Source organism: Lynx rufus, unplaced genomic scaffold, assembly GCF_022079265.1.
Source record: "Lynx rufus isolate CCGP_SWC_20201006 ecotype Redwood Valley unplaced genomic scaffold, mLynRuf1.p SCAF_3, whole genome shotgun sequence".
NCBI classification, from domain to species: domain Eukaryota; kingdom Metazoa; phylum Chordata; class Mammalia; order Carnivora; family Felidae; genus Lynx; species Lynx rufus.
The window spans coordinates 54,590,749-54,607,626 of NW_025814845.1; the positions used below are offsets into that span (position 1 = coordinate 54,590,749).

The 16,878-nt window shown below is 37.5% G+C and overlaps 1 protein-coding gene across 1 annotated transcript in view; it reads left to right on the forward strand.

Moving 5' to 3' along the window:
* Positions 1-16,878, forward strand: part of SLC4A4 (solute carrier family 4 member 4) — a 299,466-nt gene that overhangs the window by 106,126 nt on the left and 176,462 nt on the right. Inside the window, exons 5-6 of the mRNA XM_047091144.1 lie at positions 634-794; positions 7,808-7,987. Coding sequence (XP_046947100.1) covers positions 634-794; positions 7,808-7,987 — 341 coding nt within the window. The remainder of the gene's footprint in view (positions 1-633; positions 795-7,807; positions 7,988-16,878) is intronic.

A 16,878-nucleotide genomic window follows, 5' to 3' on the forward strand; every position in this document is an offset into this window, starting at 1 on the left:
CATGTGGAGCCAGACTTGAAGAGAAAAGCTTCCATTAGAATCTCAATGAGAAGGGAACATGTGTCAGCAGAGAAATACAAAGTAAGACATAGCAACACATGCTGGCCCTCTTTAAGTATTAAAGGGGAATTTTATATTCATCTGACCACTTCATACACCATATTTTTCAAATAATTAAGATAAATACTGGTTCATAATTGATATTTCACCTTATAGAAACTTGCCTTGTGAAGTCACAACAGAATTCTCACAACGGTGGTTATTTTTACATAGTGTAGGCTTTCATGGAGAATTTTGAAATGCACATTTTCCTATGTTATTTTAAAAATCTAGTAAAATAATCATTCTTAAGGATTTCATGGTTATGTATAGACAGGTGGGAAACCAAGGATGCTCTTAGATCCCTTTGGTTTATTTTCTTTCCCTCTAACGCCATGTGAAGGAGCAGTCTAATGACTCTGTTTGGTGTATTCATAAAGGTAATGCAATTAACGATATAATAAGCTTTTAAGACTCCATCAAAGGAGACATTTTGGAAGTGCTGGTGGGGGTGGAGATGGAGGGGTTGATGTAGCTATTTCCAGAGAAGGTTAGAATACTTTTAATTGCTGCTCACTAATCTCATGTTCCTAGGTGGATTAAATTTGAAGAAAAAGTGGAACAGGGTGGGGAAAGATGGAGCAAGCCCCATGTGGCCACATTGTCCCTTCACAGCTTATTTGAGCTGAGGACCTGTATGGAGAAAGGATCCATCATGCTTGACAGGGAGGCTTCTTCTCTCCCACAGTTGGTGGGTAAGTATGTTGTTTAAAGTTTTTATCATCTTTTTAGCTCTACCAGCCTGTCCATGGGTGTCCGTTAATGCAGATGAATTCTATAACATTTATTTTCTCTCTTTTTTTATACTATAAAACTAGTAAGGTTTGTTGCAGGTTTGGAAAATATAGGCAGATATTGAGAAGAAAATAAAAAATCATCCATCGTGCCTCCATAGCCATCGTTAGCATTTTGGCATGTTTCTATCCAGTTTTTATTTCTCAGTCTTCTCTTTTATGCTTTTAATTTTTCACATTATTTTTATTGGGATCAAAATGTGTATGTACAGATCTTTATTCACTTCCCTCGCTTATTAATGGAAGGTTAATATTTAGAATGGAGGCTCCCTGCTCCTATCCTTGGTTATATTGGACTGGAAGTATGGAGACTAGATTTCTAGAACTCTGACCTTAGACATTGCACTGAGCTTCTCTGGGCCTCGGTTTCATCATCCGTAAAATAGGGTTTATGTCCTATGTCATAAGGAAAATAGTCTAGTTGCTGGGTTGGGACTAATTTTGTAGGTGGAAGTCAAGATCCTTTAACTATATGTAAGAAAGGTTGTGGGGAGCAAGGAGCCAGCAGCCGCATGTACTAGCCACATGGGCTAGTGACTGGTCTTGTCACATTGGTGCTGAGTATCATTTATACACCCACCAGCCAGTCACTGAACCTCCTGGTGCATTGGTATCTTTTGCGATTAGTGCTGTGTAGTGAATGTTAACTCATTACGTTGAACGCCTTGAGCACACATCACTACATTCCAAACAGTAGTAATTGTTTTCATTTTCTAACAAAAGCCTGGCCTAAAGTGCCTTATTACCCTACAGATCTAGGGGTACTGAAGATCATGTTTTTCTCAAAATGAGATACAGGGGCTCTGTTTGTCATTCCCAGGAAAATTCAATAACTAGATGTCCTCTGGACCTATATGGATGACTACACTTTTCCAAGTGGGCTGCAGGGTGCCTCATTTGGGATTATGGGGAAGACAGCATGGATTGTGGCCCCACAGAAAGTGACCAGTATAAAATTCTTGTATATCAGACTCACCACAAAATTTCTTTGAATATCTATAGCCAAAAGGCTTGTCTATGGCATCTCTGTTGTTGTTGTTTTTTAGCAAGATAGTAGGAAAGCTATAGCATTTGTATTGGAAGAAAAGGTTAGTTGTCAAATGAGGCATATATCTTACTGATGTATATGTATCTGATTCTTCTTCAGAGAGCTTGTTAGCTCCATTTGCAAAGAAGTCCCACACTTTTCATGAACCTGAGACACTTTAAGGTACACGTGGAGAAGGGGGAAGTGTAAATATGTCTTCATATGGGGTGGCCAGAATTAATTAGTTCCTGCATTTATTCAGCAGTGGTGCATGAACTTCTACAGTGTGCCAGACACTATTCTAGGCCCTGGAATTACGTTTGCAAATCTCTCACTTTGTACATGAGATAAGTTACAAATCCACTTCCACAGAGGTTAGAAAATAATGTAGGAAATAATGCTGCATGTGGAATTTTTCACATATGACCAGGCAAGTGAGGCTGAAAATGGTTATCTGGAGAGATCTTGTATTTTTGTACCCAGGGAACAAGAGCCTGTCTACAAAGACAGAAGCAAACAGAAGGGATGGTTTTCTGGGTGATTTGTTTTGCTGCAAGGGAGATTGTTACTCAAAAAAATATCATGGTTAGCAAAAATCCGTCCAGTTTTTGAGTGAGAACTGCAATTTCTGTGTTTTCAGACTTTAAGAACTAATCTGGAGCAAAGATGTCTGAAATTAGACAAGTTGAAAAAATAAGTCAGAATGCATAAATGCTGGATAAAATGGGAATTAAGCTTGTGGCTAGGCAATATATACAGTCTCAGAGGAGAATGTGTGTTATGGTTTAAGGGTCACTAGAAAGTTTCCAGTAAGTAAGAAAGTCCTACAGTAGAACTTGGGCTTTTCTATAAAATTGTCTTCAGGATCTTTAGTACTAGAAGGAACCATCCTAAGGAGTTTCTGATCTTTGGCAACTGACTGATCTTTTCCATGCAGTTGGAGACAGAATCCCATATTATATTGGAGCCTTGTTTAGCCACTGGCCAAAGAAAGAGGTTCTGGTATTCACTAGACTTAAGGAAGATTCATTAAGCATTTTATGTTCTCACTTTAGTTTTCCATGACTTTTTATTATCAGTTGTGGACTTTTTCTCTAACCACCATCTCTTTACTTTTAAAAATTGTCATTAAATTGTAAAATTAGGCACCACCATGTCACTTTGAAGTACCATCACTCATTCTGGAGCTGATAATACAGAAAAGCAATCCAGAGGCAAATAACATACATTACCAGCAAAAGAAAGGAGGGAGGGAGGAAGGGAAGGAAGGAAGGGAGAAAGGGAGGGAGGGAGAAGGGGAGGGGGGGGGGAGAAAAGGATCAAATTTGCAGGGGTGGAGGAAGAGTGTGTTTGAAAGAGTGTCCCTGGCTGAAAAAAAATATTTAAAAATCCTCGAAGAATCAAAACATTACAGAGGGTTAAACAGCATGAAGAAAAAAGCGCCCTAATTTCACTTTAAATGACAGAAGATGGCACAGTAACTTGAAGAATTATTGCCATTATTTGGTTATTAAAACATCCTTTTCTAGCAGAAGGTGAAGCCGCTGTTTTGTTCTGCGTTGTGTTGGTAATTCAGAGTTGTGAATTATGTACAGTTCTGTCTCTAAGATGCATCTCCCCTCCTCCCCTTATCTCCACAAAGGAGAAGTGAAAGAAATAATAGTGGGTGTGATTATATCAAACAAACAATAGCATGATTTTTATCTTTCTTTGCAGTCCACCTGCTCCTTCTTCTCAGTGGCCTGCTTCTGAGAGGCATCCTCCCTCTGCAGGTGCAAAGCTATCACCATGTGACTGTTTAAGCAGGTGTCACTTCTCATACTTACACACAGCATTCAGCCTAGTTCTGATTCTCCTCAGGACCTCTCCTTGTTTTCTTCATGGAGAACCCCTTTGAATGCTAAGAAAAATACTTGCCTTTAAAATAAAGGATAAAACATTACATGGATTATTTTGATAGCTTGATTATTACTATCATCATTATAGTCCTACAGTGAAAGCGTGTCATTCCCACATGAAGGCAACTGCATGAGGATTTTCCTACCCTCCTAAGTTAAAAAAAATTATAAGCCATTTCAGGTATTGTATTATGATGAGAAATGGATTAGGAAAATGTAGCTCTATCTATTTTTGGAGTTCTCGTTTTTATATTTAAAGGCATTGCTGGGCTGTACGTGTTGGCAGATGTGTTAGTCATGTCGTTCCTTGCTTTTAACACCTTTTAGATTTTCAAAATGGCAATGTATTTTTTATCACAAAAGTAATACATGTTCACTGTGAAATAATCCAGAAAATAGAACACACAAAAATCAAAATACCACCATTCACAGCAGTTTTTGTACATCTCCGTTTACGCCTATGAAATTTATTTTACTAATGGGATCATACTGTAACACTTTAATCTGCCCTTTTTAACTTAAAAACTTAACACGAATTTCTTTCCATGTGATTAAATATATATGTGAACCTGATTTTGATGTCTGCAAAATATTTAATAATCTATTATTGGGCATTTAAGTTGCCTTCACATTTTTATTGTAATGAATAAGCGAACATTTTGTTATAGTTGCGTGAAATTGTTTATTTTTTAGTACAGATTTCTAATGGTGAAATATTCAGAGAGTTTGAATGTATGGAAGGGTTTTGTTCACGTATTTGCTGAGTGGCCTTCAAGAAAGGTTGTACTAGTTATTACCATCACCCTCAGGATGTGGAATATTCCCTGTGGCACCCACTTTTCACATTCATATATACATTTGGCCACTTTGGTAGATTAGTAAAAATCTCATAATTGGTTATATTTATAAATTACCTTTGTTAGTCTTGAAGTTTCATGTTTCTTGGACCTTGTATTTCATTTGAAAATGTTTATCAGGGTGCCTGGGTGGCTCAGTCAGTTAAGCATCTGACTCTTAGACTTCAACTCAGGTCATGATCTCGCCATTGGTGGGTTTGAGCCCCACATCGGGATCTGCGCTGACAGTGCAGAGCCTGCTTGGGATTTTCTCTCTCTCTTTTTCTCTGCCCCATTCTGCTCATTCTCTCATTCTCTCTGTCTGCTCATTCTCTCTGCTCATTCTCTTGTCTCTCTCTCAAAATAAATAAATAAAACTAAAAAAAATGTTTATCACTTTTGGCCATTTTTTGTTGTTGTTGTTGCATGAACACCACCATTCTCTTGGTTTGCAGAAGCCCGTGCATATATCAGGTTTTTGTTTGTTTGTTTGTTTGTTTGTTGACTGTTGTCTTGGGTCTAGGGCTTACTTTTTTATTTTTATTTTTTTTTAATTTTTTTAATGTTTTTATTTATTTTTGAGACACAGAGAGACACAGCACGAATGGGGGAGGGTCAGAGAGAGAGAGAGAGACACAGAATCTGAAACAGGCTCCAGGCTCTGAGCTGTCAGCACAGAACCCGACGTGGGGCTCAAACTCACAGACCGCGAGATCATGACCTGAGCCGAAGTCAGACATGTAACCGACTGAGCCACCCAGGTGCTCCTAGGGCTTATTTTTTAAAATGGAGAAAACCACTGTGTGATATGGGGAACGATGTAAAGTGTGAGTCCAGAGAACCTGGTTTCACTTGGGCAGCTGCACCTCTAGTTGGGCTTCTCCTGAGAGCGAGTCACCTCTTTTGTCCCCTCTTTTCCCAAATCTGTGTGACAAGAGGCTGAACTTGGTGTTTCCTGAGTTCTCTTTCAGCTCTGCCATCATCTGTGGTTGGCACGTTCCCTCCCAATTGGTAGTGGTTGTGGGATTTTGAACACTGAAGGCTTAATTTCAGTGTAGCTGTTAAATGTTACTGCCCCCACTTTCCTTGAAAGGTTTTGTAGTTTGTACTTAAACAGATCCCTGTAATGTGGGCTGTTTTATGGAAACGTAATGAAGGACATAAGCCACACAGATGTCTTAACCTGTTCTAACTGGTGATTTCCAGGCATTAGTAACAGAGGGCTGGCTGTGCATATGTATGGATAGGTTTGAGATTACAAGGGAAGGCAGGCACAGAGGGAGGCCCTGCCAGGAAGGGTAGATAAGAAACACTTTAATCCACAACCCTGGAATTAGAGTAGGAGCTTGATAACATGTGCCACAAATACACTGGGGCCGTTTGCTTATTTTTATGGTTCTTCTGTCAAATGGACCTTCTGCAGTGAACAAGACTTAAAGGGAAAGTAGAGGAGTAGCACCTAATTACTTTACTATGGAACAGAAGGTTAACTGTATAATTATAGGATCAGTTCTGAGAGTTTCACTGAGAGGGGTTTGTACAGTTAAAACCACTCAGAGCTAAAGGCCACTCTCAAACCAAAACATTCCTATGGGAGAAACTCTTCCTGCCTTGCCCAAGCTCCCCACCAAGTGGCCCAGTGTTATGTGACATTTATGGCATTTGTATAAGACATGTAATGGAAAATTCAGGAGTCAGCCTCTGCTTGGCTTCTAAGTTGATTATATACTTGTAAGTTGTCAGTTTCTAGCTATAGGTTGTGAGGTCGTTCTGTGAGTGCTTGCTATTAAGATGGTCCTCTGAATGGTGCAGTTATGCCCAGGCAGAGCCCCTGGAACATCTGTGACTTCAAAGAGATAGCAGTGCTTAGGAGGCGTTACCCTTCCAGTTCCCATCAATTTTTGGTCAGTCTTTTGCAAGAGAAGAGCTTTTCTTCTCTTCTTCACTTTTCTATACTGAGAACTTTGCCCAAGCGGAAAAGTTGAAGTGTGCTAGATGCACTTATATACCTGAAAAGGTAAAAGGTAGGCATGGGATGCATAGTTCTTTCTGGTTCTAGAGAGGGGACAAAAGCAGTACGTGCATACAGTGAGTGAGATAATGTCCTACCACTGCATATCTTGTGATGTTTTGTCCCGTGCGCTGTTCTGGACAGAGGAAATGTTGGCCTGTGGTGACCAGGCTGCATTTCTGCCATGCTGCTAACGTGCTGATTTGTGAGAAAGAGGATTTCTTCCTTTAGAGTAAATCTTGTCCATTAGCAGAGCTTCCCATGGAGCAGTTTCTATGAAACACAGTTATCTTTTCCAATTAAAGCCATTCTAAAAACAAGAACTAATAGAAATTATAACTTTTTTGTAGTAAGGTGAAAATTTCATCGAAAATTCTGGGCAGGTTAAATTTTAAAATGATTAGTGGAATATATTGGAAATCCTTTTGTTGGATCCAAAAGAAGAATAAGCCTCCCTTCTTAGAAAAGACGAAGGCAGTTTTGTAGTTTAGTCTTTCTTTCATTGGATTAATTAGTGTTCGCATAACCTGATATGGGGAAGAGTATTGTCTTCCTTTACTTCGTCCTATTTTAAGGAAAATATATCATTACAGAAGGATTTGGGAAAGCAGATCTAAAATTCAATAATGTCACTACATTAAATTTTGCATATTCGCAAGTTTTTTTAAATATCACTTGTATTTCTGGCATACTTGCTATGATAGAGAACATGAATTTTCTAATCTTACTCTTTTTACCTAATTGAAAAAATGTAAATTACTGACTTAGTGTGTTACTCATAGAAGAATGTGATTAATGTGAATTCACTATTAACTGGGATTGAAAAAAGACAAGACGATTCTTTCTCTCCAAACATATAATTCATAGTGGAATATTTATAACTCTCTCATTAATGCTAGAATCTGTGTGTCCTGTATCTTTACCCTTCATATAAAGTGGGAAGTTGGAAATTTGGAAAATAGTATATTGATATAAAATTTGAGGATGACATCCATAAAGTTGGAGTAAAAAGTAACTTTGTATATTGATATAAAATTTGAGGATGACATCCATAAAGTTCGAGTAAAAAGTAACTTTGTGATCTTGTGACTGAGTTTTGCTTTTTGTTTTTGTTTTGCCTTTTTTTTTCTTTTTTGTATCAGAGATGATTGTTGACCATCAGATTGAGACAGGCCTATTGAAACCTGACCTTAAGGATAAGGTGACCTATACCTTGCTCCGGAAGCACCGGCATCAAACCAAGAAATCCAACCTTCGATCCCTGGCTGACATTGGGAAGACAGTCTCCAGTGCAAGTAGGATGTTTACCAACCCTGATAATGGTAATGCAGGGCCAAGCATTTGCCTCACTCTTTTACCTCATTCCATCTCTTACCTTTACTTCATCTCATGTCCTCTGTTGTTTTTACTCTTCACCATATTTCTTCTTTCCTCAAGTTCATATGCCACTGCCATTTCCTAATGACACTTTTATCCAGTTGGGCAGGTTTGCAGTCCTGTTGGAAAGATTTCAGCAGTTACTAAGGCTGCAAATGCCAAGATGCCTTGCTTGCTTCATATATATCTATTCTGATTGACTGAGATGGTTTGGTAATAATGCTATGATGAAACAACTGAATATTTCAGATGAGTCATCAAACTTGTAGATTTTTTAGTATATCAAGGAATATGCTTTAGACTTGGGGGTTTGTCAGAATTAGGATGATAGACTAAGATATGATAAATGCTCTGAATTCTAATATCATACAGTGTTTGCTTGGTATGTGAGATGGCGTCCAGTCTATAAATGATCATTTATCCAAGGCTTAATATTTATTACTTAATGAAGTCTAGGACTACAAAAAAGCCTGTTCTTTAGTTATATGATCATGATGGTTAGATATGAGAATAATTATTCAAGGTAGGATATTAACCCCATTATATAGTAATAGGAAAGGCACTGTGTCTTGTTTATACTCTTGCATTTGGCAGACTTTTCTGTAAAATATCTTTTGTATTATTGTCTTTGTTTCAAATACATTTCATGGTTGGGTATAATCTGAGGAGGGAGAAGCTAATTTCAATGAAGTCTGAGAATGAAAGCATGGTGAAAGTGTTGCTAAGCATTGGGCTGGTAAAACCAGCTCTCTGTCATCCCACCCCTGGTCTTTTTTGGTACCAAGAGAAATGAGTACATAAGGGAGCTTCTAATTCATTGCCCTCATCTGTACATACAGAATAGTGTAAGATATTTTGCCCTGGAAAAGGTGGACTAAATGAATTGTATAAACTGAATTCTAACTTAGCCACGCCATTTCTGGAAACTGAGTTTTCTGACTTAGTGTTAAAATTAAGGGTTGGCTGGAAGAGAGCTCACTATTAGCAAACTTTCTCTGGTGTATTTTTGAGCCATTCCATTATTATAGTTTCTTAATGAGTGTCTAGCCATTAAATAGAACCAAATGAAAAGGTCAGTTTTATTGAGTGACTTATGCATTGATTTAACTGTTACCATAAATTTTTTTAAAAGCAAAACAAATTATAAATAAATAATTCAAAATAAAACACTTTATAAAAAAACATTGACAAGAAGAAGAATCTAATCTAAAATATTCTCACTACAGTTTGATGGTTCTATCATTATCTGGAATATTGGCGCTGACTGGAAACATTTTATTTTTTATGTATGTCTTTGTTTTCTTTTTTTTCTTTTTAATTGTATTTTGAAGAGTTTAATGGCTGGAAATGTTATAGGATGACCAGTTGGTTACAACTGATGTCACAAATACTTTGTTTTAAAAACAACCCCTGTATTCTTTTTTTTTTTTTTTAGTTTATTTTTTATTTTGAGAGAGAGAGAGAGAGAGCGAGCGAGAGAGAGCAAGCAGGTGGGGGAGGGGCAGAGAGAGGGAGACAGAATCCCAAGCAGGCTCCACACTGTCAGCACAGAGCCTGATGTGGGGCTCAAACTCCAAACCATGAGATCATGATATAAGCCGAAGTCAGGAGTCAGACGCTTAACTGACTGAGCCACCCAGGAGCCCCCAACGCCTATTTTTAAAATTATGGCAACTAAAGTAAAAGTCTGTCTTTAATCTTATTTCTTATTCTTTTCTTCATATGAAATGAAATTCCATGATTTGGAGATCAATTTTTTTTTATCCCGAAGCTGGTACTTACTATAGAGAAGCAAGAAAGTGCATTGTTTTCAAGTATCACTGTATTTGCAAAGAGAAGCGGAATGCATATGGCAGAGGGAGCGTGGCTTCCACCAGTCTGGGTTGATCTTCATTTTCATGAAGTGCAATTAGAGTAGAAATTAAGAACAGATGGATCTTGGAGGCCAGTATTTTGTGCTTCAGGAGAAAATATTTGGATGTGGAATACAGCTAATGAGTTGATATCATCCATCATTCAGTTCTTTTATCCTATCAGTAGATCTTTATACTTCAGAGCTAAGTTGAAATTGCCTTTGTCATTCACCTTTCACTTGTGAAATGTTACATATGCCGGGCAGAAAGCAAATAGGGAGAGCAGTCAGCTCTTCCTTCCCAGCTCTTCAGCTGATCAGTTTACACCCTGAAGCATGGAATAAGATTAGGCCTTTTTAAACATGTTTTTATTGGCCTTTGTGTTACCTAACTCCCTTTAAATATCCAGAGGCAAGATTTGACTTAGAGAGATTCTACAGTAATGACTTTCATGTACCTCTAAAATACGTTATTATAAATGGTCAGATGGCAAATTTTTGGGTTTTTTTTCAAGTTTATTTATTTTCGGAGGGAGGGAGGGACGGGGAGAGAGAGATAGAGAAAGAGAAAGAGCACAAGCAGGGGAGGAGCAGAGAGAGACAGACAGACAGAGACAGAGAATCCCAGGCAGGCCCTGTGCTGGTCAGCTCAGAGCCTGAGGCGGGGCTCAAACTCAGTCACTGTGGGATCATGACCTGAGCTGAAATCAATAGTTGGACCCTTAACTGACTGAGCCACCCAGGTACCCGATAAATTTTTGGTTTTCTAGAGGCACTTATATTCTTCTTGCAAGTTTACACAGTTACCTTTATATGTTCGGGTTTAATTACTTAACATCTTTAACTATGAAATATCTCAGAATACATTTCTAAAACAAAGAATTATAAAGTTGTTGCTACTATTTTAATAAATGAGAATCTTGTATCTAGTGTTGGACCTAGTTCTAACACTGAAAAACCTAGATAAACTTCAGTCACTTTACTCTACTGTTATAGGCTAGAAAATAGACATTGCTTTCTTTAGTTATGATGGCAATAGTGTAGTTAATAGCTGCAATGTATACTTTAGAATTGGGATTTTTTTTTTTTTAATTTTCCAGTGGTGTGATGGAGCTGCTTCTATCTATTCACAAGAGCCAGTCAGGAATTTTGCAAGCCAGTTGTTAAGCACAGATAGTATTAAATATCAAATTATGTATGTATACAATTAAATAATGATATTAAAAACAAAGGTAATAAATATTCATTCAGATTCACTATTTCCTATTTATTTTATTGCATGCTACTAGAGTTTATACACTTCAGGTTATTACCATCTATTGTGTATATATAAACACACATAAAATGGTGTGCTGTCATTTCTTCCCAACTCTTTGTTCATAGGCTTCATTTTGGTCACTTGCAATAAGTCATTGTGGTAGTATTTACACCAAAGAATTCAGAAAATTCAAATCAGGGCTTGATTTATGTTTTGTCACTTGTCTATAGACTTTAAAAAGTGATGGAGAAAATGCTAATAATGCCAATTAAATGTGTCTAGTGTCTATAGCCATTGCCTAGTAAGCTTGAGCTCTTAACAAATGACCATAGACTGGGTGGCTTGAACAACAAGCATTTATTTCTCACAGTTCTGGAGGCTGGGAAGTCCAAGATCAAGGTGCCATAGATTGGGTTTTCGGTGAAGGCCCTCTTCATTGCTTGTAGATGGTTGTCTTTTCATTGTATCTTCACATGGCAGAGAGAGATCCATCATCTTTCTCCTGTCTCTTTTCATAAGGGCACTAATCCCATTCAGGAACGCTCTGCCCTCATAACCTAATTTTCTCCCAAGGGCCCCACCTCCTACTATCACATTGGGTAGGAGGGTTAGGATTTCAACATACGAATATTGTGAGGATACAAATATTCAGTTCATAACAGCTTTTAAAATGTGAGGGGCATAAGGAATCAAGTATATGTTCTGCTGGCATTCAAAAACTATTATCCAGTTTAGCACTTTGTCTTCATTGTTTCACTTTTATCCTACCTGTTAACATATATGATAATGGATATTCAACAAGGATGTTGCAACTATGTTTGGTCAGAATCAACTGACTATATGCAATTCACAACAGAGTATCCTATATTTTATTATTACTTGTATGTGTGCTGCCTGTCCTTTATATCAGTAAAATTTATTACACACACACACACACACACACACACACACACACACACACACTCACGCATGCACTTTCCCCTGGAGAGTTGGTTTTTGCAAACATTTAGCATCATACTCACTTAACAGCCTACCACTGTCTCTCTATAGCTAAAGATTAGCTCGTTGTTTAGGGTCCCAATGTAGCTGGGTTCAAGGTGGTTTAATGTTTTTTAAAAGAAATGAAAAACATTTGTATTTGTAATAAATCAGGAAAGAATCAGGCTAGCTTCCAAGATGTTAATTGCAAAATTACCACTTGTCTGAGACATCTGTGAATTCTGATGGACACATCTGCCAGGTACTAAATTTTAGGCAAGTGCTATAATTTCCCAATATATTAATTGAAGTATTTTTATGGAGTTAGCATTAGGTTTTCATTTCTTCTGGTGTTAGATTTTCTTTTGCCCCCTGTTGCTTACTATCATTTTACCTTGAACCATATGAAATTGCCATTTTGTGGGTAAAGTTGATTGTCAGCACTTTCATATAGTTCTACTTAATAATTTGGTTTGGGATACTTAGATAATCTGTATTATTATAGTATATACTATGAAGGAACATTTAAGCCTAGGAACATTCCTTGGCAGTATTTAAAAATCTAATAAGATGTATTTTGTTTGCTTTTTATTAGAAAGTGAAAGTAAAGTTTGTACTTAATTGGTATGTATGCAAATTCTTTAGTAAGATGTTTATGACAAGGTTACCTGATAACTGTTGTAAAGAATCATGGTTTGTTAGGATGGTCTGATTTTTAAAAAATATTAATTTGAAAATATTTTTTATTTAAATATATTTTAAATATTCCATTTAAATGGATCCTTCTGATATGTATTGTCTAAGGTTATAAAAGATGAATGAGACCTGATTTAAGGACAAAAACCAACTGGGAACCTTAATTTGAATAGTCAGCTTTCACTAACTACCTTTGTGGAAATTGGGGCAATGCCATCATCAGTTTGTCCCTGTTTTTTTCCCCTTGACTTCTTCATTTTTTTTTTTTTTTTTTACCCCTCAACTGTCATAGAAATCTGTTCTTTACCCTCCACTGTCTGGGAGTACACATGCCCTTTACTAAAGTGACTTTGGTTATCCAGTTATACCTAAACTATGATTTTCATTTTTTCCTAATTCAATTTCATGACCCCATTTTTCTTTAGTTTTTTTTTTTTCAGTAAAAAGTTAGAAAGGTAATTTAGTAGTTTCCATGTTTGTAAAACAGTATAGATAATAAAAATTAAATGAGATAATATATGTAAAATGTTCAAAATGGTGACTGGCACATGGTAATCAAAAAGATCACTCTACCAAAAACACAATTAAGGAAGAAAAATCTCATACTGAGTAAGAGTGGTTTCTGGAATGATATTTGCTCTGTAGCTTATTATTTGGGAAGAGACTCATGGATATAGTGCTGATTTATTTTCTCTGCCCTTTGGTATTGGTAGCTAATACCAAATGGAGTATGAGAGAGGAGGAAGCCCTTTCTCATCATATAGTTCCTTAGGAAGAGTCTTTCTCCCTCATTCATTTTACTCTTTTCCAACAGAGAAACCCTAAACCGCACTGAGAATCTAAGACTTAATAAAGCTGCTCCAGTAGGTAGGTGATGAGTTGGAAAAGGTGGCTGCTCCAGAGCCAGCTCTAGGGACCCAGGGCTTGCTCCTGATTGAGCCTCTGGGTTTTATCATCAGTTTGCAACCCACCTTTTTTTTTCCTGTCAGACATGAGAACTGTGATCTACTCGCTCCCACTACTTGTTACCATCACTTCTTTTCTCCCTGGATTCCTCTTTTCATTGTTCCTTTCCAGGCTAGATGCTGCTTCCTCACTAGCTCTCACACTGCTTCTTCTGACCTAAGTACATATCACCATTAGCTATTTTCAAAAGTGTTTGCTAGGGCTGTTACCTACCGTAACATAGACCTTGGTTAGCAACACAGAACAAACCATGGAAAGAAGTCAGGTTTTTTTGTTGATGGTAATTCTAGGTCCCACTGAAATGTAAGCGGGATTAGCTAGACTCTCCTTGCTTTGGATCTGATTTGAGATTAGGCATTTTCAAGCTATTTGGTTTGGATGTCAGATCAAGCTGCCTAGATACTGGCACGATGTAGATCTGGCTGGGACCACCGCCAGGTTGGCAGCTTTCTCAGTCCCTTTAGAAAGTCTTAGCTTTTTTGTCTGAGTTTTGGATTCCAGTTTATCCCAATTGTTTCTGGCTGGGTTGTTCCACTGGGCAGCTCCCCTCTCCCTGTACCCTTGAATTCAGACCTGGTCCCTGACTCAGTAGGTAAGGGCCAGCATTTTCCTAACTTCCCACAGAGATGCTGTTCCTCTGAAGCAGGCCATCTTGTTTTCCCAGTTCTGAGATGGGTCAATCAACAATTTGTTTCTCAGGCTCACATTGCTTTAAAATGAGTGTCATCTTCCCAGGTGCCTTTCTGCATACAATCAGCTCTCTCCAAAATCCAACAGCACATATCCATCTGTTTTGTTCAGGACTCTAATTCTGCGTTCATTTGCACAGCACAGATGAATGTCCTGGCCAGAACCCAGTGAACGATCAAGCTCTTCTCAGACTTCGATTAAATGAATGAATCCATGGAAAGTTTCTAGAAAAGTGCCTTAATATTCCTTAATAACAGTAACTTAATAACACTAATTCCTAATTCATCTATCAGACACCATTCTTATTTCCTTTCTCTTCCCTAGGCAGGTGTCTGATCTTCCAGATTTGTAATGCTCAGATCTTTAAATAAACAACACATTTTCTCCCAACTCTTCTCCTCCCAGTATTTGGTAGTCTGTTCTGCTCTTTATGGCAATGAGGGTCAGACTTAAGAGATAGAACACAAATGAGTTTTTTTAGTTTTAGATTTGAAGGCCCACTTTATAATCTTCTTCTTGGAGACGTGGTACCATCTTTTCTAAAGGCTTCATTCTAGTCCTGGACTCACACTTAGTGGCAGTGTGATTTTGAGCAATTCACCCAATATCCCTGAGCCTCATTTTTTTTTTTTATATCTGTAAATAAAGGTAGTAATGTTTTATTCTATTTATACAACCAGGAGTAGATGAGATATTTTTGGGAGACATATTTTAAGAAGCATAATGTGAGATATTACTGTAAGGAACAGCTATTCAGAAATATTTAAAGGGGCAAATTTAATGCCTTTCACATTTAAAATCAAGGACAGAGACTCAATTTACCACCATTATTTTGTATTCTGTTATTTTTTGTGCGTCTCAATTTTGTTTCTCTACCACTACATAAATGAAAAATTCTTGGAGTTTTATTTTTAAAACAGTGCTAATTTCCCTATCAACTTTAGAGATGCCAAATAATACATAATGAAGTGTCACTTGTGGGCTTTATATTTTCAGTTAGGAAATAAAGATTGATCAATATGTCTGAGCAATGATAATAATATATGTATGAATAATAAATAATATATGTATAGCAGGATGTTACCATGAAATAAACAAATTTTATATTTTATTATTGCCAGTCTGTGTTACACAGCCTGGGTCTCTGATGGAGTAAAGAAATGGAATGATTCTCTTTGTCATATCCTACCCCATATGGAAGAGTGATGTACTTAAAGGGCCCTTAACCTGTTTGCTCCTGCCACCCCTGGGTAATTATCTTCCCAGAGATCCTTGATAGGGACACCTTTGTGAAGTCTTGTTTTCCCCAGCCCCATCTTGCTATAAGAGCAGTTAGAAGAGTAGGTGGGACTACTACTCTCTGGGACTACGTTCTGGGACTACGATCTGGGACTACGTTCTGGTCTCTACAAAAGACAAAGAGAAAAGGAGAGGAAAGGACAGGAAAATGTGAAAAAGGAGGAAAGGCAAAGAGGAGATGTGAGCACAATGGACTCTTTATTTTATCTTCCCAAAAGGAAAAAAGGGGGAATAAAATGAATGTCTTCCAAGAATGATTAAGCATGCCTCATCTACTCAAGGCTAGTTTCAGTACAAATAACAAAGGGCAAAAAGGAGATCTTTTCACTTTTATCAACCTGATTTCTTAAAAATCACCTTTTGCATTTAAAGGTGAATTAAATTAGGCCACAGTTTCTGTCTTTGGTGTTTTCCAACACCCCTGAGGATGCTGAGCAAAGGAAACATTCCATCAATGACATTAGTAGCAGTAGCAACAACAATAAATCTCCTATTACTTGAGCATTTATTATACACGGGGCATTGTTCTCCATGATGTTTCTAATGTATATATCATTATCTCCATTTGCATATGAAAAGCCTGAGCTCAGAAATAAAATAATTTTCCCAAGCATAAAAAGATGGACAACCTAGTGTGCTTAATAACAATATGCTAATTAAACTACAAAGGGTAACGAGCTTCCTCAACAACAGTTTATTTCCCACACCAGGTCTTTTACTTTGTGTAATCATGTGATGTTGAAGGGATCTGGAAGTCAATTTGTATCTAGGCAGGGGTACACTCCAAACATAGCAGTTGGATGTCTTTTTTGGCTTTCCAAAAGGAGATTTCTAGGCAACATGTTTCATGTGTTTATAGGTGAAATGTGGCCAATACTCCTGGGTTAAACTTTCTGGGTAAATAGTTGTGGAATGCATAGTACATGCTCAATGACAATTTTTTTAAAAAAGTTTTATTCAGGGGCTCCTGGGTGCCTCAGTTGGTTAAGCATCCAACTCTTGGTTTCAGCTTGGGTCATGGTCTCACGGTTCATGGTTTCAAGCCCGGAGTTGGGCTCTGTGCTGACAGTGTGTGGAGCCTGCTTGCAATTCTCTCT